Below are 25,181 nucleotides of genomic sequence, written 5' to 3' on the forward strand. Positions count from 1 at the left end.
GATTCAGTGGCAACAAACACATCAGGGTTAGAGCGCAGAATCAGGGTTTTTATATAGTCAATATTTGCTACAAAGCTCCTCACATTTAAACAAAGAAGTACTAACCCATATTTTCGTGAGTAGAATACTTCAGGGGTTAAAATTTCAGGTGTACTTGTAGTAGATGTTTTAGGTTCAACAGGTGGCTGCTTATGAATACTGATTATATTTATCATGTTAACACCATTTGGCCTATTATTCTTTCTTGGTAGACGAGTGGCTAAACGTATCACAGGAATTTTCAAAGTATGAGTGTCAAAATGTGGTCCGAGCCCATTAAAAACACTACCCGTTTTTATGGTGGAACCTAGGAGGTAGGAACTGGGACCCGGTGAACATCATTCAGTGAAGGACCAGTCATTTGCGGTGTCCGCTTCCGGTTGTTTACTTTTGCCGTTCGTTGTTCCTGACTGCATATGGACTATCTTATATTCTAAATGGTCGGTTAGCATACTAGCACCCGTCTTATTTGGGTGAAGACCATCCTTAAACAGGTTACCTCTTTCCCAGAATATATTCAAATTGTCAATAAAATGGATACCCAGCGCATCACAGGCTGAGGACAGCCAGTTGTTTAAGCTAATCAGTCTGCTGAAGCGCTCTATTCCACGGCGGTGTGTGGGGATTGGACCGGAGATAAAAGTTTTGCATTCCAGGGACTTGAGGATATCAAACAAGTGGGCAAAGTCTTTCTTGAGCAGTTCTGACTGACGTTTTGCTACATCAACAGTACCTACGTGACATATAAGGCGTTCTGTATCAGGGTTGGATTTAATGATGCCTGGAATCCGACCCGCAATATCCAGCACGTCGGCGCCGGGGAAACACAGGGTGCGCGATTGACTAATTCTCACATTTCTGATGATCGAATCCCCTATTATCAGGGTTTTCGGTTTAAGGAGCTGTGTATTTGTGACCTGGCTGCTCCTTAACGCTGTCGCAGGCAACTCACCCCGGATAGGAGCTGCGTCGCGGCCACTGGACCTAGCAGCATCGCTGTTGCCAGTGGCTGCCTGGTGAATAACAGCCTGTTGAAGTTGGATCACCTTTTGCTGATTACTCTGCCCGTTTGAGTTGGACCTGGACCTGGAACTTTGCTTGCGGTGCGTTGTATCCGCTTGGGCAGATGGTATCGATGGGCTGCATTCCTGGTGGGTGAACGTACATGAACGTTTATGTTGGATCTCACCAGTGTTGTGTTCTAGTTTTTTTCGGAAGGTATACGCTACAATACGATGCGCGTGGTCGTGGGTATACGCTCTCGCGTTTTCAATGGATGAAACAGTTTTTGAAGGTATACGGTAGCGACGAAAATAAATCTCAAGGTATACGCCGTACACAGCATCTGACGGTAGAACACACCACTGGATCTCACATAGATACACACCCCTCTTCCATACCTATCTCTATCTTTCTTGATGACTGAATATCCAACCATATCAATTATATCAGAGTCATGAACAGAGTCATCTAGTTTACTTTCAGAATGGTAAAATACTAAATTCAGCACTTGTGCAGGAAACCAGGTTCAACTCGGGCGTAGAAGAGGACAGTTACATAGTACAGCTTTAATCAGCAAATATATTTAATAAATTATAGTTTATTCATTTTCTTGTTTTAACTTAGCCTGCATAGGGACTAGCATGACACAGGTGATCACATGACTGACTATAGGCAGTGATGGAAGACGTGCTCAGCTTTCTTGCTTAACTTTATTTAACAATAATAAAGGTAATAACAATAACATCAATAATATGGTCACCACTCCTTTGCAGAATTTTTGTCACAATGCATTTTCACAAACATGAAATATGTCCTCTTACCCATCCAAACATTAGTAGCATGAGGGTGCCATTAATACATACCCATCCTAACTATTAGGTACTGCAGGTTTCATTAATACATTGATACATACACTGCTCTTAATTGATATGAAGAGCCCCTACAGTGGGTGCCATTAATACAGATCCCGGGGATCAGTGTGGGGTTAAATATCTTTCTCAGAGACACTTCAACACGTAAGTTTCCTCCACTTTAGTATCAAGGACTTGTCATTGTCATCCTGGATTAGATTGAATCATCATAAATGTAGCCTACCTGTCTGTGATATCAAATGGCTTCTTTGGAGAAAAAAAGAGTTGTTCATCTATCAGCTTCTACCGTTAACACATGTCAGTATGGGGTAAGCCTAACTGTTAGGCCTGATTTATATAAACCTGAAACTAAAGATTGTTTCACCCTCTTTGAGTTCTGATGTGTCTACTTAGACTATACTTAACACCAAAGCTTTTTGCCAGAAACAAGCTCCTATTTATTTAGATTACCCTTTTCACCAAAGCTTTTGCCACAAACTGTACATTTGAAGGGTTTTTCTCCTGTATGTTCCTCATGTGTTTATTATAGGCACTACTATCAATAAAGCCTGCACAACAAACTGTACAAACTAAGGGGTTTTCCCCTGTATGAGTCATCATGTGTGTTTTTAGATTCCTCTCTCCACCAAATCCTTTGTCACAGACAATAGAAGAATAGTTATTAACACATTGATTGCCAAGATCGCATTAATGCGTTCTTTCAAATGCATGACTTGATGGCAAAGATCACATGCGTTCTTTCCAAAAAAAACATTTTTTTCCCACAAGGGGCAACCTAACACAGCTTTGGAATGATCGATCGTCACTCAGAGAAGAAGCAGTCGGATGTGACGTCCTTCCAAAAAAACAGGAAGCCTTCCGCTTCCTGTTTGGGATTTTCAGAAAAACAGCTGTAACTCAGTTTCTTTTATTTTGCCACCACCCGTTTTCAGCGGACCAAAGCCCCAAAATGGTGGATCACAGTTGGAACATTATTGTCTATTACTACAAGTAAAGGGATTTCCCCCTGTACGAGTCCTCATATATGTTGACCACACTGCTTTGAATAAAGCCCTTTTCATAAACTCCACAAGTAACGGGCTTTTCCCCTGTATGAGTCCTCATGTGCACGTTCAACGCACCCCTGTGAATACAGCCTTTTCTCCCGTATGGGTAGTCATGTGTAATTTTAGTCAACTCTTTGCATCAAAGACTTTTCTGCAAACTGCACAAATGAATGATTTTCCTTATTTGTGAGTCCTCAAGTGTACTTTTAAATCCCTATTATACCTAAAGCCTGTACCACAAACTGAACAAAGAAATGGCTTTTCACCTGTATGAGTCCTCATGTGTACGTTCAACGCAGCTCTTTCAATAAAGCCTTTCTCACACATTTTACAAGTAAAGGGCTTTTCCCCTGTATGAGACCTCATGTGTACTTTCAACACACTACTACTAGTAAAGCCTTTGTCACAAACTTTACAAGTAAAGGGCTTTTCCCCTGTATGAGTCCTCATGTGTACTTTCAACGCACCGCTGTGAATAAAGCCTTTGCCACAAACTTTACAACTAATAGGCTTCTCCCCTGTATGAGTCATCATGTGTGTTTTCAACCTACCACGCTTAGTAAGGCCTTTGCCACAAACTTTACAAGTAAAAGGCTTTTCCCCTGTATGCATCCTCATGTGTGCGTTCAAGTCACCACTGCTAGTAAAGCCTTTGCCACAAACTTTACAAGTAAAGGGCTTTTCCCCTGTATGAGTCCTCATGTGTACTTTCAACGCACCGCTGTGAATAAAGCCCTTTTCACAAACTCCACAAGTAAAGGGCTTTTCCCCTGTATGAGTCCTCATGTGCACGTTCAGCCCACTACTTTGAATGAAGCCTTTGCCACAAATTTGACAAGTAAAGGGCTTTTCCCCTGTATGAGTCATCATGTGTTCTTTCAACCCACCCTTTTGAGTAAAGCCCTTTTCACAAACTCTACAAGTAAAGGGCTTTTCCCCTGTATGAGTCCTCATGTGTTCTTTCAACACACCCTTTTTAATAAAGCCCTTTTCACAAACTCTACAAGTAAAGGGCTTTTCCCCTGTATGAGTCCACATATGTACGTTCAACGCACCCTTTCGATTAAAGCCCTTTTCACAAACACCACAAGTAAAGCGCTTTTCCCCTGTATGAATTGTTTTGTGCCTCTCCAGATTATGCCTTACAGTAAACATTTTGCCACACTCTATACAACTAAACATTTTCTTCAATGTCTGACTCTTTATGGAGTGAGCTTTTGATGATTTTAGGTCCTGGGACAGCTTGTTGCTCAAAAACAATCTTTGTCCATCCACATTGTGTGTCTTGTGTGATTTCAGGGTGTTTAGAGCAAACTGGCCTTCCCTGGTCTTCTCCCAGTCATCACTGTCTTCAGTGTCAGATTCAGAACAGTGTGAAGAGTCACTGTCTTCAAAGTCAGATTCAGAACAGTGTGAAGAGAGGAGCTGGTCATCACTAGTTGGTTGTGATGTTGCACAGTTCTCTACATCAGCTTGTGTTTTCATGTGTGCAGTTGAGGAGCTGGCTACAGGCTCTGTCACTCTGATTTCATCATCTTCACTTGTCACTGCTAGTAATGTCAACGTTGACCCATCAGCCTCTTCTGGTCTTTGAAATTGCTGATTCTGTTCCACTCTAATCTGTGGAGGTTCTGGTCCCTCCTGGACCAGACTGGAGCTCCCCTCCTCCTGTTCCTCTTTAATCTGTGGAGGTTCTGGTCCCCCCTGGACCAGACTGGAACTCCCCTCCTCCTGTTCCTCTTTAATCTGTGGAGGTTCTGGTCCCTCCTGGACCAGACTGGGGCTCACCTCCTCCAGTTCCTCTTTAATTTGTGGAGGTTGTGGTCCCTCCTGGACCAGACTGGAGCTCCCCTCCTCCTGTTCCTCTTTAATTTGTGGAGGTTCTGGTCCCTCCTGGACCAGACTGGAGCTCCCCTCCTCCTGTTCCTCTTTAATTTGTGGAGGTTCTGGTCCCTCCTGGACCAGACTGGAGCTTCCCTCCTCCTGTTCCTCTTTAATCTGTGGAGGTTCTGGTCCCTCCTGGACCAGACTGGAGCTCCCCTCCTCCTCCTCCTGTTCCTCTTTAATTTGTGGAGGTTGTGGTTCCTCCTGGACCAGATTGCAGCTCCTCTCCTGTTGATAGGCGGAAACCTCCTCTTTATACACAGGGAGGTGCAGGAACTCTGGGGAAAAGATAAAACAAGAGAAAAACACAATGTTTGAACGTAAGATTTGTTTTATGCAGCGTTTGCTGTTTTATAGCTTCGGTAGTTGCAGGAACTTGTTGTAAATAAATTCTCCATTTCCAAACCATGAGTCTATCTATCCTCATTATCAAAGACATTTGTCGGGACTTGACATCAACTTTTTATGGCAGTCGTCAAGGACATGTACCATGTATATATATATATATATATATATATATATATATATATATATATATATATATATATATATATATATATAGAGAGAGAGAGAGAGAGAGAGAGAGAGAGAGAGAGAGAGAGAGAGAGAGAGAGAGAGAGAGAGAGAGAGAGAGAGAGAGAGAGAGAGAGAGAGAAATGGTCTTAAGTAAGTAAAGTATACACAATGTGAACATACACAGTGTATCATAATCAGAGTTTATCCTTCAATATATTGTTTATGCCCCAAAATAACTGTTTTGTAGCAATTGTTATATTAGACCTTATTTTCGAATGTTTTAACCATGGACCACCTGACCTTCACACACACTGTGTGTGTGTGTGTGTGTGTGTGTGTGTGTGTGTGTGTGTGTGTGTGTGTGTGTGTGTGTGTGTGTGTGTGTGTGTGTGTGTGTGTAAGCACAACAGCATCCACGTTAATTTACATCTGTCAGTCAAAAACTGTTTCACTTGAATGTTTCACCAAAATATCACTTGAAACTGTTCCTTCATGATAGCTGAGGGGGAAGAATCGCTCATTTCTATTCCAAATCGTAACCAGTGACATCCATTCTATAGCATACATTTGTTTTTTTGCACTTAGCACTCATTAGCATGCTCTGTAGCATCAAGTATTGCAAACAGCGCTCCACTACTGCTATCTTTTGAACCAAAACGGTCGTGGAGGCACTGCTTTTGCCAAATGCCCACTTTAATGTGTTTCTGAACTTACACACCTGGAGCAAATGTATTAACGACTGACCCGCATTCAACAGTGCAGACGACTGAGCAGCAATACACTCTCGTCAGCAGCCAGCTGACAGAATGAGGGGGGGGCTGAGAGACATGCGAGGCTATTAGCCTGTGGACAGAGATGGTCATAGGCCTGCGTCCTGCGTCGCTGACGCACAATATCGAGAACGCATTCATGACACCCTCGTGGCGTCCATGGGACGCACTAGAGTTGTCACCAATAACAGAGAAAAATCTAAAAATAATTTGCGGTAAAATATGTTTTTACCGCGAATATTTTACAAATCCACAGTATCGGCCCGATATCAGGAATTATGACGTCATCCCGATAAAACCGATAAAATTAATTATAGCTCCGATAATATATAATATTTGTTTTGTCAGCTGTGATCTGCATGAACTCTCTCGGTTAGACACCGTTGTGTGGAGAAGTACAACTCTCTCGGTTAGACACCGCTGTATGGAGAAGTATATGCAATTCCCGGCCAGTCGCCCCAAAACACAGTCGCTCCGGGACTAATCCGGCGACCTCGGAACGGCCGCCTCCACGGGAAAAATGGGGGCGACTATGTTTTGGGGCGAGGCTTCCAGTTACCAACACGAGCCGTAAAAACTAAAATGAAACACAACTCTAGTTTCTGCAAATCCCCGATGCGAATTGCAAGCTTGACAACGCTGGGATGCATGTCCCGCGGTCTTACCAGGTCATGCCCTTAGTTCGTGTTGCTGTCAAATCTAGATATTACAACTTGTGTCAGGTATGTTTATATCACCACCAGTCAGTCAATCAATGCAATTTGAAATGTGAGTTCACTACCCACGAGCATTAGTGAGGTTAGTTAGGAAGGAGGGGAGGAAGGGGGGCTGGGACAGCCCGGGAGGGTGATTATGTCGCAGCGCCATTATTTATTATTTTATTATCTTAAAAAACACAGTGTCTGTAAAAAAAAAGAAAAGAAAAAAAAGTTGGATGGGTGTGTTTTGCCAAACTGCTACTCTGCTTCAACTTCACTTCATCTCCTAGTGAGCCTGTTATCTAGTTATTAGGAACTTCCATTATGGAAGTGATCTGTTTTACAATTCTTCGTTGTATACTAGTTGTATACTAACCCTGGTGCACAGGAGCAGAAAAGACAGTCTTGTCTAATCATCTCTGTTCATTGAAAGCGCGCCGTCACGTTACTATAGTAACCCGACACCGGCACTGCACATGTTGCAGCCTCGTTGTACGAGGTGTCGTGCACCGAAAATGGCGGATCGACAAGCTCACAATGCGTCGCAGACGCATTGTGAGCTTGTAGATCTGCTATTTTCGACACACGACCCGCTGTATAAATCTCGCTTGTATGTACAACTGGCTGCAGTCATAAATCTGCATTACGATTCAAACAGACTGTAACATCCAAATTGTTGGTTCTTGAATTATTTTTTGTTTCAGTGTACCACACTGGCTGCTGTTATAATATCTGCATTACTTTTCAAGAAGAATGTAACAAACACAGTATAAGTAAAATGATGATGTCATGATATACTGTATTTGGTTAGGTCAAAGCTATGTTAAATCCACCTTTGCCCACTTGTAGTATTTCTTACCATAAGGTGTGCTAATACTACAGATTCATATACATTTTAAATATATATATATTTATGATTTTTAATATATGTATATATATTTGTATTTATCGGTTATCGGTATCGGTCTTGAGATGCAGGAAGTTATCGATATCGGTATCTGTTTCAAAAAAACAATATCTTGCACCTCTAAAATCCACGGGACACTACCATTTTGCATGGCCACGTCCTACTTTATTCTACTTTATATACAATAAAATGATTTGACAAAACCGTCCCAGGGGGCAACGAACGGGTCCGCGCGCTGGTGGACACCAGATTTCCCTAGTGAGCACCTATCCTGTTACCTTGCAAACTTGCAGACTCTACACTAGTTTAATGGGAGTCTATTTACCGACGTCAGTGCGGTGGGGAGTTTGGATCCGGTGTACCGGTGGATCACGTTTCTGCTTCCGTTCTGACCGCTAGGTAGCTACCAAGCTAACAAGGCCACAACAAGGCGATCTACTGCATAATGCAACGTGCCTGCTCCTGAAATGCTCCCGCATTAAATTGTGGACTTAATCTCATGCCAAGCAAGTGCACAGTAATTCCCACAAGTATAAACCTCTGTTGGTCTCTGCTGAAAGCACAATGACACTTAATATAATTTCACTGCAAGACAAGTATGTTGATTTTGTTTTTTCTCAGTTGACTGCTATAAGCAAAATAACCTTGCTTTCTGATGGCATTGTTAAGTGTGATGCTGCACAAGATGGTACATAGAAATGAGGCGCAGTTTACGGAGCTAGTTCAGGCCAGGCAACTCAGGGATTGGGCCACCCGACCAGGTGACTAGTCACATGCATTTTTCTCCTGGTCGGTGGGTTATAAGTATTGCTCTGCCTACCTGTTCATTCTAGTTGCACTCTCCTGCTGGGCTGTCGTGCCGTCGCTGCTGCTGCGCTGTTGCTGAAATCCTGCGGATCTGCTGCTTTGCTTGCCTACGTATGCTGCTACCATGAATAGTCTCATATTGTTCATGTAGGTGGTCATACGGCGTCGTGGTTCCTTGGTGATGGTTATTTGCGGTGCTATCATTGTCCATGCTGCGTTAATCATAGCTACTCAACTGTGTGCTACTGGTTCTAAACGGGTTATTACTTTCTTTACTTAAGTAAAGGCAAATCTTGCTAATCTTGCTAAACGCTCAGCTCAAAAGCAGTAGCGCTCGTCATAGATCGATCTCAGTATGGTCGTCTAGAGAGTGTAGAAATAGAGTAACGACACGCTGTTGGTTCCAAAACATTCCAAACATTCCAACATTGGGATTGCCTCATTGAGATAGACGGAGCACTTCCGCATTCCATTCTTACAATGGGAGTCGACGCTAGTGTCAGATCTCTCTTTACGGCACCGGGTTCACGGTAGTTCACCAACATTGTTGCTTAAGTTGCTATGTTTCCTTATCGTAAGCACGACGGGCTTGGGGTTTCTGTTATGGTCCACAGTTTAGCGTGTATTTGTTTAAAGTACACTTTATCTCAAGATTTGGGTTATGGACTTGGCTGCTTGCTTCTCTCTCAGACTGATCTGTCGTTCACAGAGAAACGGATGGCGTTCGCGGTGCAGGGAGGGAGAAAGAGAGAGGGCATGGCGTCACTTGTGTGAGTTGCTTGCTTGTTCTGACTCTAATGTTCAGATTAATATCTTATGTACCGGTTAAACACGGATATGCTCAGTTGGCTGCATCTTGCTTAATTTATAGTTAATATATTTATGGATAGTTCAGTGGCTTTCTTAGACGGTACACTTATTCTGAAGAGCTCGTCCACCGGATGTTGTATTTCAGGCTTATAGTTGATGACCGAACACATCTCTACCCAGGCGGATGAGAGATGAGCATAACTTGTGAGTCGTGTTCAAGAGTATTTTTTGCACTGCAGCTTAAATGTTAATGCTCAGCTGCTAGAACTCATTGAAAATGATTTATCATTAAATCTATAGGATGTTCTGTTTTGGCCCTGGGCTGGATGGATGATCTATTACGTTATGGGATAAAGGGGGTAAGCTTGTTCCGTACTCACGCTGACTACTCTATGATTGGTTGATTTCTGGTGTAAACTGGGGATCGTAGTCTCTACATTTATCATTTTATGTAGTCTGCGTGGTAAAATACATTCAATCAGGCTTAATGGCATAGATGGTAAGTAATTACAGTAAGCCAAAGCAATTAAAGTATTATATTTGATTACATGTTATGAACTTGTTTGTGACTTGCAAATATGAGTAAAGCAGCAATAATGCATGCAAATATCACAGTGTAGGATTAATAAATGTGCAAGTCTAGTTGGTGTTAATATTATAGGCTATGGGTCCGTTCGGATTCCAATCATCATTTAGCAGTATCTTAATCAGAAGGCTGCGAGTACGTTGTCAGGATGTGCATAGATCATTCCATGCTTAAAGCAGTTGTAGTTGTGCAGACTGGCATTATATTGTGTATCTTATTTATGGGCAGATTATAGCAGTAGGGATGATTTATCCTCATGTGCTGATGGTGGCTATAGTTATTTACCTCTTGTATAGCTATGTCTGGTATCTAATTGCAGAGTAGGCAAAATGACATCAGAGGTTTGTCATTATTGTCGCAGTTAATTGCTATAATATGTGGTAGAGGTAAAGTAGGCAGTTTTATATTATGATGAAATAATCAAATGAACTTGCAGTGCCGATTAGTTGTTATTGGTTGCATTCTACTGTTGCTTATGGTCTTGTTATGCTAAATTACACTTGTTAAGGATCAGGATGAGCTAAAGGTGATTTTCATTTTGCTGCATACTAGTGATGCGCGGGTCGGGTTTTTTCATGACCCGCCCCGCCCCGCCCCGCCCCGCCACGGAACGCAACCCGCCTCAACCCGCCCCGCGAACCCATATATAAATCTATGGCTCAACCCGCCCCGCGACCCGCGATTTTTTTTAAATTCTGTAAAATTATGGTTAGAAAATAATCCCCAAGTGTATTCAAACTGTTTTATTGTCATTATTCTTATTCTTATTAGGAATAAAGACAAAACAAGAGCATGTTATTATTATTATTTTTTTTGCGTGTGAGTGCGCGTGACCCGCTCACCCTCAGCCCGCATAATTTTCTCCGAAATTCTGACTTGACCCACCTGCGCCGTGGGTTGACCCGCGGGTCCCGCGGGTTACGGGTCAACCCGCGCATCACTACTGCATACACTTGGATAAGACATGGTAGAGATGTTGTAGCACAGGCTAACACAGTACGTTGTTTCTTATGTGGAAACTTCAGATTGTCGTAGCACAGGCTAGCTCAGCATGTCTGCTTCCTAAGTGGAAGCTTAGATTGTTGGTAGCACAGGCTAGCACAGGATGTTTTGCTATGTGGAGGCCGGATTGTTTTATCTCAAGCTATCTCAGCAGGCCGTGCTACGTGGATAGCTCTGGATTGTTTGCAGCACAGGCTAGCATAGCATGGTTTGCTTCCCACATGAAAGCTTGAATTGTCTTAGCACAAGCTATCTCAGCATGCCTTGCTACGTGGATAGCTCTGGATTGTTTGTAGCACAGGCTAGCATAGCATGGTTTTCTTCCCAAGTGGAATCTTGAATTGTCTTAGCACAAGCTATCTCAGCTTGTTTGCTTCTCATGTGGAAGCTTGGATTGTTGGTAGCACAAGCTAAACACAGCATGTTTTGCTTCCCATGCGTAAAGCTATCAAATTGGTTGTAGCACACGCTAACTAGCATGCCTTACTTATGTAGATAGCTCTGGATTGTAGTAGCACAAGCTAAAAACGGCATGCTTGCTTTCGTGTGGGAGGCACATGGTATATAGAAAAGTTGGTTGCCAATGATGTTATGTTATGAGCTCAAGATTACAGAAGTAAAGTTATTGCAACAGGATAGATAGTGGGGCTTTAGTAGAGTCAAGATATCAGTAATTTGTCCATGTTGGCTGGTGCGCACTAATTTAAAAAATAATAATAATAAAAATACAAAATAAAAAATAAAAATAAATAAATAAATAAATAAAGATAATAATATATATATATATGTGGGTGCGACATATCTCGCAGGATGGATAAAAGAGGGACTCCGATCCTGGCTGCTCCTGTTATCAATAGTTACACTATGTTGATGGGCTCTTTGCTTGTCTCATGCTTATCAAAAGCTGGGTGACTGGAAGTCTTTGTCCCTGTATTAAAGGCGCTGGCGTATCCGCCAGAGTGGGATGCTCACGGCATATTTAGCACCACATCACGGTGTGTTCATCACTGGTGACGAGTGTCGCATCGCAACCAGCAGCTTGCGGTGTGCAACTGACTGTGTCAGGATTGAGGCCACACTCGCGCATTGACGTGCAGCATAAGTCCCCACACATCCTCAGTGAAGCACGCACACTTCACTGTGGATGTGTGAGTAGCTTCAGGAAGTAAATTCCTGTCCCAGCGGTCTATAACGGCGTCATCTCGTCCAGGGTGGTTTACCATGGTAATTGCAAGAATAATTCTGCTTCTGGTTCTAGATTCCAGGTTGAGCTACCTACGCTCTTGGCGGCACTGTGAGCTCTCAAGGCAGCGTGAGAGAGCTGCTGAGATGTGGGCTTCTCAATGTCTTCTCAGCACTATGCTGCATCATCTACTGAGCTGCCTAGCCTCGCTGCTAAACTTTGCTAAATCAATTCTGCCAACCTCTGGCGTCCGGCTCTGTTGGGCGATCCAGATTTGTAACGGATGGCATTTTGTGCTAAAATCTATTAGGCTATGGATGGAGAGGGATATCGGCGTAAGTTAGTATTATTCCTCATGTCTTATAATCTGCGTCAAGCTCTGCAAGCTATTATTTAAGCTTGTATACTGTATTCATTCTGCATCAACTGCTATGATGTTAATTGCTAATATGATGCCACATGGCGTCTAACCCAATTAGACCTAGGCCGATACGAAAATCGCCTTCTAAATCCGACTAAGTTCTGGAAACTTCAAATAGTTATTTTAAAATATATATAAAATGCATGTTACTATACGGTAAATGGCATCATGAACCCAAAACGGGTTAAATCGATCATAGGATGGCCGGGCTAATCCAGAATTGCAATAACATTGTGTTTGTCTCTCCATCTGTAGGCCTAAACTTGATCTGGTTCACTGCAAAGCTGCGAGAGATCGGCTCAAGCTGCGGGCTTTCTCCAGCCTCCGTATTGGTGCAACTAAATCTACAGCGCTGCTTGTCCTTCTGCTTTTCTTAAATCTCTGGGGCAATGGTCCTCAGGAACTTACGTAGATTTGGTTAATAAGGGTGACATTCTGCAGGCTAAAAGCTCATGACTATGAGTGCTCACGCTGTTCTATCGCTAATTCAATAAATGCTGTTGCGCATTATTGACACTTAATTACAACTCGGGTGGATTGCTGGGGATTTAGTTTAGTGGTGATGTCATGGTAAGTTGGGTTATTCCTATAGCGCTAAAAAAGTTGGGTTATGCTATGGTAATGCAGTCAGGCTAATCATTCAAGCTCAGTCTATCAGTAATTGCTGCTTCAGGTAATGTTGGGTACTGATTCAGATTTTAAGTAAAGATGGCATGTCTTTACACACATAGTCAGTACACTTTATTTATTATGGATGATAAACAATAGTTATCATCCATCATAGGATGACTCATTTATATATACATGTGTATACAGTGGTTGTACCTTCAGAATGTCAGGGGTGGCACCCCTCTGGCGCCTCTCTGGTACCACCTACTTTTGCGGTACCGCTTTTTTCTCTGTGGTGCCACTAGATGGCGGTAGAGAGCAACTAATGCCCAGACACAGGCATGTTCTGTCTATTTGAGACAGGGCTGCTTCCAGTCAACAGAGGCTGCAATTGAAGCTGAACTTGTTGAGAAGTGAAACAAATAATTGTATGGGTTATATTATCAAGATGTATTTTGGTAAATTGCACTCAGTGGGCTTTGAAAGTAGCAATTATTTCTTTAAACGCAACTGTGTTTCATGGTGGAAGAAGTGCACAGACATTTTACTTAAGTAAAAGTAGCAATACCACAATATAAAAATACTCTATTTTTATATTTACTTATTTTTAAATATACTTACCAAAAGCTAAAGTTCTACAATGTTTGAAAGTAGCCGATCTAGCTTGTAGATCGGCTATTTTCAAATGGCTGTGGCATAAAATAGGGCTAAAGTGGTTAATATGTATGTTTTATTATATAACAATTTATATCTGCAAAGTAACTGAAGTTTTCAAATAATTGTAGTAGTGGAGTAAAAGTACACTATTTGCCTTTGCAGGTGTAGTTACACTTCCAGCTGTAACAGTGCAATGTTACTTGAGTAAAAGTACGGTAACGGTATTGGCATCAAAATATACTTAAAGTACCAAAAGTACTAAAATGTTTTAAAGTAGCCGATCTACCTTGTAGAACGGCTATTTTCAAATGGCTGTGGTATAAAATAGGGCTAAAGTGGTTAATATGTATGTTTTATGATATAACAATTTATATCTGCAAAGTAACTAAAGCTTTCAAATAATTGTAGTGGAGTGAAAGTACAATATTTGCCTCTGCAGATGTAGTGGAGTAGAAGTAAAAGTACAGTCCAGTAAAGTAAAAAAAACACCTCAACATTATGCACATGTAAGTTCTAGGCACCCTAACCTGGAATCAAACCCTGCTCTGTAACTTGTAAGACCACTCTCTACTCCACTACACTACTGGTACAGTGATAAGTCTGTGGGGTCAGGACGTCCCTCGTTCTCTATGTTCTGTGCACTACTCCTTGGAAAGTCAGATAAAAAGCTTGCAGCTCCCAAAGCTGCTATACTTTCTGAGAGTAATAATAATAATAATAATGGATTTTATTTATAACGCACTTTACATTTTGTTACCAAACCAGAGTAACTTTACTAGTGGATACATACATTTTTAGGCTACCCTCTCGAGATAAATCAACAGAGATTTTATCCTCACACACGCACACATTTGTATTTTTGTTTGACTACATGTTTTCAATTGCACTTTGTTTTCATTACATTTTTAGAGTTTTTCTCTCTGTCTTCAGTAGGCCTACTAACTGGGCATCGACTGCATTTTTAAGGTCAACCCCAAATGCATCAAATTCTCTCTGATGGGATGTTTGTAAGTCTGATGAATCTTTCTGATGCTTCTCTGTCAACGTCAGTTGAGTCCCGTTCCTTCATTAGAGCTTTCATAACTTTTGATGAATGATTAAGCAAAGCTGATTCAGAATGATTAAGCAAAAAATCTGAATCAGTTTTCATTTCTGTCTCCACACAGCCGATGACAACAGCAGTTGTAGCAATGCAACGTGTTGTGAGCTTGTAGATCTGCCATTTTCACTATTCTGAGCTTGTTGAATATTGCCCCTGACTACCCTTACAATAATACAACTAAAATTAACACTGAAACTAATTTAAAAACTCAACTAAAACTAAGCCTTTTCACAAACTAAAAACGAAACTAGCAAATCCACTTAAAATCAAATGAAAACAAACTGCAATTGAAAAAGTGTGCTTGTGTGTGTGTGTGTGGGGGAGGGCAAACTCCTGGGCTCTAAGTCCATTGTGATGACAATGAAGTGTGCCTAGAGACAAACAAAAGACCCTGGCCAAGGTGCTAAACCAGTTAATTTGCATGTCGTTGACAGACAGACTGATAGCAGAGATTTTCTGTGGATCCCAGCAATTCTTCAGATGAAAACTCTCATTCTCTCTCTGTTTTTCCAACCATGAAAAGTGTTTTGATTGATTGAATACTTTATTTTGAAGTTTGCAGACAAAGAGCACATGAAAGTACAGTTCAAATCCAAGGTCGACTAAATAGGAAGCTGGCTGCTAAATAGGAATAAGAAAGCCATATGGCTTGTTTAAATTGGGGTCCTTAGTTAGTTAGTACATTATACTCTCCTGTGTTCATTTAACTCTGTTTCACATTCTAAAACAATATAATTGTGCTGGACAGTAGTTTATAATGCTTTTAGTTGACTACTATAGTTACTAGTTACTGCTCTCAGACAGTAGCAGCTTTGGGAGCTGCAAGCTTTTTATCTCTGACTTTCCAAGGAGTAGTGCACAGAACATAGAGAACGACAAACGTCCTGACCCCACAGACTCATCACTGAACCAGTAGTGTAGTGGAGTAGAGGTTGGTCTTACAATTTGCAAAGCAGGGTTTGATTCCAGGTTGGGGCGCCTAGAAATTAATGAATAATGTTGAGGTGTTTTTTACTTTACTGTAGTATTACTTCTACTCTACTACATCTGCAGAGGCAAATATTGTACTTTTACTCCACTACAATTATTTGAAAACTTTAGTTACTAGTTAGGCTACTTAGGCTAAGTAACATTTTGAACACAGGCCTTTTAGTTGTAATAGAGTATTTTTATATTGTGGTATTGCTACTTTTACTTAGGTAAAATGTCTGTGTACTTCTTCCACCATGAAACACAGTTGTGTTTAAAGAAACAGAAGATGTTTCTCAACAAACATATTAACCACTTTAGCCCTATTTTATGCCACAGCCATTTGAAAATAGCCGATCTACAAGCTAGATCGGCTACTTTCAAACATTGTAGAACATTAGCTTTTGGTACTTTAAGTATATTTTGATGCCAATACCTTTGTACTTTTACTCAAGTAACATAGCACTGGTTCAGCTGGAAGTTAGATGCCCCATTCTGTGTGTAGTTCTTTTAATCACATACAGCCATTTTGTCAATTGAACTGATAGTATAGCGGTTAGTCAGATGTGTCCCAAAGGTGAGAGGACGGGGTACGAATCCCGCTTCGGTTCCATAGAATCTTGGGGAAAATGATGAAGTGTTTTCTTTTTACTGTACTGGAGTATTAGTGCACTTTCACTTCTACTCCACAACGCCTGCAAAGGCAAATAGTCTACTTTTACTCCACTACTACAATTATTTGAAAACTTTAGTTACTCTGCAGATATAAATTGTTATATAATAAAACATACATATTAACCACTTTAGCCCTATGTTATACCACAGCCATTTGAAAATAGCCGATCTACAAGCTAGATCGGCTACTTTCAAACATTGTAGAACATTAGCTTTTGGTAAGTATATTTAAAAATAAGTAAATATAAAATAGAGTATTTTTATATTGTGGTATTGCTACTTTTACTTAAGTAAAATGTCTGTGCACTTCTTCCACCATGAAACACAGTTGTGTTTAAAGAAATAATTGCTACTTTCAATTCATCCTAAGGACTCATTCCCTTATTTTCTATGTTTACAAAAAATAAAAATAACATTAACTTTAAATGCATTCACCCTTCCCCTGTTGCTAATACTGTACTGTAGAGTTCATGGACTCACATGTGCCACATGGTGGCCGTTCAGCCACACTACACCTTAAAAAAAGGTGTCAAATGCGGCACCACCAAGTAGTAGTGGCGCTACTGTGGCACCACAGAGGCACTCAGATGGTATTACTGCCATTCTCAAGTGCTAACCACTGTATATAAATGAGTCATCATAAATGAGACATAAATGAGAAAAAGAAAAAATATAGAATGTCCTTTTCGAATCCTACTCGTGGTGCAGCACAGCAGTGGACACCGAGGGGTTAGGATACCGTCTAGGACTCCTGGGTTCAGGAATCAACAGGTACCTGGATTCATCAGGCTTGTTGAACACATGGATGCATGCTTGCATTTGTTTATTTTAGCTTAATAATCAAATGTTGAGGTACTCATCATATCATGCTAATCGATCTCAAGTTCATGGAGCTCTACCATTCTCATAGATGGTTGGTCTGGCGTTAGGCTCTGTATTCCCAAGCGGTTTTGGGGGTTCTTGCTGTTTTGGGGGTCTTTATTCACTCCCTGTAAATGCTATTTGGCATGTAACATTTATTAAAATGTTATTCTTACAGGGAGTGAATGGATTCAGAGACCTGACGCCAAACTATGCTTCTTTATGCTTCCTATATCTATGCTCAAGCTTGCTTAATAAATATATATTCTAATCCAATCCAATTGTTGTCTGACTGAAATGAGTCGCAGTTTACGGAGCTAGTTCAGGCCAGGCAACTCAGGGATTGGGCCACCCGACCAGGTGACTAGTCACATGCATTTTTCTCCTGGTCGGTGGGTTATAAGTATTGCTCTGCCTACCTGTTCATTCTAGTTGCACTCTCCTGCTGGGCTGTCGTGCCGTCGCTGCTGCTGCGCTGTTGCTGAAATCCTGCGGATCTGCTGCTTTGCTTGCCTACCTATGCTGCTACCATGAATAGTCTCATCCCACCGCCTCCCCGGCATCCACCTGTAGGTTCTGTTTCTAGATCCCTGTGGGGGTCTTTATTCACTCCCTGTAAATGCTATTTGGCATGTAACATTTATTAAAATGTTATTCTTACAGGGAGTGAATGGATTCAGAGACCTGACGCCAAACTATGCTTCTTTATGCTTCCTATATCTATGCTCAAGCTTGCTTAATAAATATATATTCTAATCCAATCCAATTGTTGTCTGACTGAACTAGACTTAAATTAACTGCACTGACTGAGTATTTTGTTTGCGCATTACAGTTCTACTTGTACAGGTCTACTAAATTGCTACTGATACATGTAGCAAACCTGCATTAATAATAATATTCAATAAATAAGCAAAGTGGAATTTAATATATTGTGTTCACTTCAAGTGTGTTTTCATTGTATTTGTTTTAGTATGACCACAATAATATCCTTATTGAAAATAAGTCACATAACCTCATTGTGTGTGTTTTATGATGGAATTTGTGATGGAAAACAGCTATGGATCTGTGTCATAAGCTAGTTAGTGTTTTCTAGGTTGCACACATTTTAAAGTTTCACCAAAGCAATTCATATAATTCAAATACAATTAGCTTAAATAAAAGGCCTCAGGTTGGAAGTTCAATCTGGGCTGTCTTTCTCCCTCATTCCTTCAATAGTTAGGATCTTGCCTTTCACCAAGGTTGAGGTCTCAGATCTAAAGAATAAAGAGTAAAGGCCCTTACACACGGGACAATGTTTTCATGAGAATAATATGTTTTTTTTAAAAACCTTATAAAGTCAATGCAAGCTTCCACGGAGCGATAAAGCGAAAAAGAGAAGCGAAAAAAAGCGCCTTTTAATTATTCGGAAAGAGTGCGAATTTTGCGTATATTCGCATAATTGCTGGTACGTAATAACCTTTAGTGTTCACATGCTTTCAGCCTGCTAAATTACTAGCTAGCGTTTTACTGTTATAGGGGGAAACCTGGGGAAACAATGTAACCTGATCTACTTTGTTTCATTTTTCACCTGAGAGAGTGTTGCACCTCATCTTCTTATGTAGTGATGTCCATGTTGACACACCATCGTCTTCCTCCTGTTCCTCTTTAATCTGTGGAGGTTGTGGTTCCTCCTGGACCAGACTGGGGCTCCTCTCCTCCTCATGTTCAGGGGAAACCTCTTTACACAGAAAGGAAAAAGCGAAGAGGTATCATCAGCAACTCATAATAAAGTCTTCAATTACATCACATACACTGACAGTGGTAGAAGTTTAGTCCCACATGCACCAGACATGCAAGCTTAAGCGCACAGACGTCACTTCACTTTCACGCTCATGTTAATGAATGCAGTAGTGATGGTCCACTCATGCATGTGCAACACATTCAAAAAAATACATACAGTCTCCACACACAAATTTTCTTCGAAATACATTATGCACAATATCTGCATAATCGTTTCCATGTTGAAACATTTTCATATATTTTCAAAAATAGTGGAAATAGCAGATCTACAAGCTCACAACGCACCACAATGTGACTCGTTGTGAGCTTGTAGATCGGCTATTTCCACAATTAATGTTTTATTAAAAGCATAAAGTTATTAAATATGTAATTTCTTTGTATATGGGTTATTTTCCATATCTGCCCTGTGCAACTTCAAAGCCTAACAGCCATATAGAAATGTACTTTTGTATTCATATGCTCTGGTGTTCAATGATAAAAACACAATTAAATCATTAATCACAATTTATCTAAGGATAATTCCTTTTAACAGGTCGTTCATGAAAGTCCTTGCGGTCTTGTTTCCAATGAGAACCTGTGAGCAATTAGGGGTTAAGAGTCTTGCTCAGGGACAAATTTCATTTCATCGACACACATGCTGATCTAGCCTGGAATCGAACCTGGGGCAACCAGGGCCTCTGGCTCCCTAGGCGGGCTCACTAACCATTCAGCTATGGCCGCCCCCATCTGACAATTAATACCCCCATCTGAAATTATATGCCAGGGACCCTCACACAATAGCAGTGATTCTCAACCATTTTAATGTCAAGGACCCCTAGTTTGATATGCATTAGGGCCACAGACCCCCATTTGATTGACTGTCGTATCATCAGTGTTAATTTAACTCTGAGACATTACAAATCGGGTCCATTTGGTTCCATTTGCACGCTCTCCGAGTTACAGACACATACGGTAAATTTGGTTCCTAACTATTTGGCTGGGGACCCCCTGGAACCCCCTAAAGGACCCCTGGTGAGGACTCACTGTGCAAACACCTTATAAGTACTTATTAAGTGGCTGAGCTATAGCCTAGTAGTAGCTTGTCTAGTAGTAGCTAAACCACTAAATAGTCTAGTAACTTAGCTAGTAGTACCTAAGCCACTAATTACTCGTATTAAAGGTAATTTAAACCAACCTGCTCTGTGTAGTGTGATGTGTGGCTGTAGCATCATGTTAAAGCAACCTGCTCTGTGTAGTGTGATGTGTGGCTGTAGCATCATGTTACACCAACCTGCTCTGTGTAATGTGATGTGTGGCTGTAGCATCATGTTAAACCAACCTGCTCTGTGTAGTGTGATGTGTGGCTGTAGCATCACGTCCAGCAGTTTGTTTTGTTTCTCCAGCAGAGTTTCTAGAGTCTCTATCTCTCTCTGGAAGAGGTTGAACATGAACTCTGCAGCCGCACTGAGGCGCTCCAACACACACACTCTCACACTAACGTGTGTTGTTGTTGTTGTGTGTTTGTCCAGAACACACACTATCTCCTCTCCCACAGACGTCATGTGTTCATTTATCTTCAACCGTACAGACTCCATCTGACGCATTTTACCTCCTTTACTTCCTAAAGTTATTGAGACGTTTATTTTCACCACGATCTATGTTGCTCACCGCGTGTTATTTTTCTATTGTGTGAAACAGCCACACGTCCTGCTTCCGTTTCCTGTCGGGGTCAACGTGCTTGACGCATGCGCACTAAACGACCCAGGCACCGTTCCCTTAAAGGGATAGTTCACCCCCAAAATGACTTTTTTCCCCTATCGATTTATAGTCACCCCATGGAGACTTGAATTTGTGGATATTTTTTTATTTTTGTCGCATTCCTAAGCCAATATTGGCCGGCAGCGGTTCCGGTAGGAGACACAAAGAGACTCCTTTGTTCCTCCTATACCGCCAGTAGGAGACACACCTCAAGTAAAAGTCTGTAATTCAAAATGTACTTGCGTAAAAAGTACAAAAGTAATGGTATCACAATGTACTTAATGTCCCATTCACAAGTTTTCAAATGTATACAAATCTTTTGAAAATAGTAGATCTACAACCTAACCTCACAACACGTCACACCGCGCCACAACGCGTTGTGAGCTTGTAGATCGGCTATTTTCAAATGGCTGAAATGCATATAGGGCTGAAGTGGTTAATGTATGTGTTGTAATAAATTGATAATCAAAATCTACAAATTAACTAGCAACTTAAGTTTTCAAATAATTGCAGTCGAGTAAAAGTACAATATTTGCCTTCGAGATGTAGTGGAGTAGAAGTAAGTATTGGAAATTGTAAATGCAAAGTACAAATACTTTAACATTGTACAGTACTTGAGTAAATGTACTTAGTTACTTTACACCACTGGACAGCAGTCGGTTCAATACAAAACCTTTCATGGCTGGTTTTACATTACCTTCTGTAACACCCGGGCCGAAATAGGGGTTACTAACATACATTAATTTAACACTACTCGACTACGCCAGTTGGAATTGCACCAACAACCAATTAAGGCTTTATTTTTTAGCAATACAGGTTCGTTTAGCAGAGCTTTAAAACTGGGTATGAGGCTCAGTGAAGACACCAGGAGATACAAAATGGACATTTATTTTCATTTAAATTACAATTTAGGCCACATAACAAATTAGTTCCAATCATCCTAAAGATACCATATATAAAATATAATGCAGCAGTAAAGAAAAATAAAGTTAATACACAGCACACATAGGGCTTTTCACATTAGTAGTTAGTTTCACTGCACTGCACACAACGGAGAGGTTACTGCAATATAACTTTCACATGGCAAACATGGAGGAACAATCTTCATTCAGTGGGTTAAACAATACAATAATTCAATACTTAAAAGAACACATCATCATTACGTGCACGTAATAAACTCACCACAGGACAAGCAGAGTGAGCGGACCATTGCAGAAAGCTGCAAAGTTACTGAGTAACCAGTAATTAAAATCATTATTAAAACATACCATGGTCATGCTGGACCACTCTGCTTGCCTGTACAAAACAAATCTGCTTTTGAACTCCAACTTCCTGCTTTTAAAAGCACTCCCAGACCATGATTGGACTGCATCAGATTGGCTCACCAATCCTGATGCACCAAGTCTTACATACACACCTGCACAGAACACAATAAATCACATCATTAGTATCAGTGACACAAACACATCCACACCTTACTGGGGGTTTAAGTCATTACATACACTAGAAACTCCACCCGGTTACATTCACCCCAACTTTTACCCAGCCATGTCCTCATGGCTTGCATAAAATAACTAAAGGCTACAGGATGGTCCTGCTCTTTGGAGGGGCCTCTGTTGCTTCTGGTCAGTGGCATCACACCTCACGCCAACTATTGCAACTCATGCAGGTCACCTTGATTCCACAATCCCTCCAGGCTACACACCCTCCTAAAGGAAAAGACAAACAGCAACACAGGACCTACCAGCAATTTACTTTTCAACCAGACCACACAAAATACTAGATACCATCCATACAAAATGTAGCATTGCCCAGCACCACCCCCCCAGTCACACCACACTCACATTTTGGGGTACCTCCACGCCATCTGCACTCCTACCATGCGTCCCCCCATTATGGGGTGGCTGCTCCACATGGGCGCTTTGACACAACTTGGGCAGGGACTGGTCCACCGGGTGCCTCTACAGGCATGGCCATCACCCATTAGCACCTGAACCTTCAGTCCCCCTCACAGCCCAGCCACAGAGGCATTGCAGAAAGGAGTGGCTCCAGGGAAGTGGTCCCTTTGGACCACCTCCAAACTTCCTTTAAGGACTGGCAACCAACCCGATCAAGCCTCCTAACGCCCAGTCCCTTGACGGGAAAGCCCGGACCCGCACTGGAGCTGCAGAGGCCAACCGCCTTAACGGTTCTCCCCCTATGTTCCCAAACTCACAGAGGGGTAGTGGGGCAAACACACCATTAATTTACACAAACACATACTTTAAAACAATTTGCGGGTCTGGTAAAAGAGTAAATTCAGTTACACATGGTGATCATTACCTGGCTCTCACCCAGTGCTCTGTCCTGCCGACTTACGCCAAATGTAACACCCGGGCCGAAATAGGGGTTACTAACATACATGAATTTAACACTACTCGACTACGCCAGTTGGAATTGCACCAACAACCAATTAAGGCTTTATTTTTTAGCAATACAGGTTCGTTTAGCAGAGCTTTAAAACTGGGTATGAGGCTCAGTGAAGACACCAGGAGATACAAAATGGACATTTATTTTCATTTAAATTACAATTTAGGCCACATAACAGATTAGTTCCAATCATCCTAAAGATACCATATATAAAATATAATGCAGCAGTAAAGAAAAATAAAGTTAATACACAGCACACATAGGGCTTTTCACATTAGTAGTTAGTTTCACTGCACTGCACACAACGGAGAGGTTACTGCAATATAACTTTCACATGGCAAACATGGAGGAACAATCTTCATTCAGTGGGTTAAACAATACAATAATTCAATACTTAAAAGAACACATCATCATTACGTGCACGTAATAAACTCACCACAGGACAAGCAGAGTGAGCGGACCATTGCAGAAAGCTGCAAAGTTACTGAGTCCCAACCCACTAATATACATAGTCACATTATTGACCCCCATTCATGTACTTTTAGCATGTTACCAGTAATTAAAATCATTATTAAAACATACCATGGTCATGCTGGACCACTCTGCTTGCCTGTACAAAACAAATCTGCTTTTGAACTCCAACTTCCTGCTTTTAAAAGCACTCCCAGACCATGATTGGACTGCATCAGATTGGCTCACCAATCCTGATGCACCAAGTCTTACATACACACCTGCACAGAACACAATAAATCACATCATTAGTATCAGTGACACAAACACATCCACACCTTACTGGGGGTTTAAGTCATTACATACACTAGAAACTCCACCCGGTTACACTTCATTCAGAGTTGTAGGGAAAGGTGCTTCGGTTTCTTTTCTCTTGTTTTCTTTTGGATGTAGTCACAGTCTAAATGGTCACAACATACATGTTTGTCTGCTAAATACTTTGGACGTCCGTAGACAGCAGAAGCCAGTTGTGGAAGTCAAGAAAGTATTCCATGCAAGTTTAACGTCTGCAAACTAGATTGCGGGTTTCTGTTACTACAGGATATTGCTCTTTTCTTTATTTCAGTATAAAAGAATAAAACGCGTGTCATAGGCTACTCTTTCTCTTTTCTAGTTGAGCAAACAGAGATTGAACCACCCAAGCCAACCAGTGCCATATTACGATACAGCCCGAACATTAAAGAAAATAAAGTTTGTTTCCCGAGTTTTTGCCGGGTCAAACAAGGAATCACGTGACGTTGATCCCCTTCCCCTATTCGCTCAAACTAGGACATGACGTATGTGTAGGCAGAAGAATAGTCCGGGTGGGCCATAGTCCTATAGGTGCTTTGTTTCACGTGGGGGAGTAGTCTTGTCTCTGGAGTTTTGAATGTAAACGTTTGCTGTGCCTGCATGCTTAAGCCTGTTTGAGTGAATAATATGGTCATGTGGGCATTTTAACAGTTACAGTGTGTTGTGCTAGAGTGTGTGTGCACTCTTTTGGTGGTGGTGAAACTCTTTTAGATTTCCCCCCACATCCCGCACTGTAACTAGAATGATAACTATATCTTCACCATTGTATTTTTTTTATAGTTGGTGTGATCTCTGCCATCCACTTGCCTTAGAACGATTTTAAAACACATTCTTTATAGTTATAGTGCTCAGTGTGAACGGCCCACAACATGGGTCGCTGACCAGCTTTTCCTGATCGTTTTGTCTGAGTTAAAGCAACATCAACTTTATATGAGCTCCCACTGTTACCATAGCTGTGCTTAGCTACACTGTTCTTCTCAATACTTTAATTTGACCAGCTGATCCAAGCACGTTTTAGTCCTCAGTACTGAGATTTCTT

The 25,181-nt window shown here is 41.3% G+C and overlaps 1 protein-coding gene across 1 annotated transcript; it reads right to left on the reverse strand.

Annotated features, from left to right (window-relative positions):
* Positions 1-1,095: 1,095 nt before the first annotated feature.
* On the reverse strand, positions 1,096-20,846 carry LOC311034543 (uncharacterized protein; the record flags this gene model as incomplete). The annotated part of the gene is made up of 4 exons (XM_084042423.1): positions 20,514-20,846; positions 18,984-19,133; positions 4,927-5,121; positions 1,096-1,187 (listed from the first exon to the last, which is right to left on the reverse strand). Exons 1-4 carry the CDS (start codon positions 20,776-20,778, stop codon positions 1,096-1,098), a joined length of 702 nt encoding a protein of 233 aa, XP_083898549.1. The 5' UTR covers positions 20,779-20,846.
* Between the last annotated feature and the right edge of the window lie 4,335 nt (positions 20,847-25,181).

Source organism: Gymnoscopelus microlampas (assembly GCF_963454915.1).
Source record: "Gymnoscopelus microlampas genome assembly, chromosome: 19".
Classification (NCBI taxonomy): Eukaryota; Metazoa; Chordata; class Actinopteri; order Myctophiformes; family Myctophidae; genus Gymnoscopelus; species Gymnoscopelus microlampas.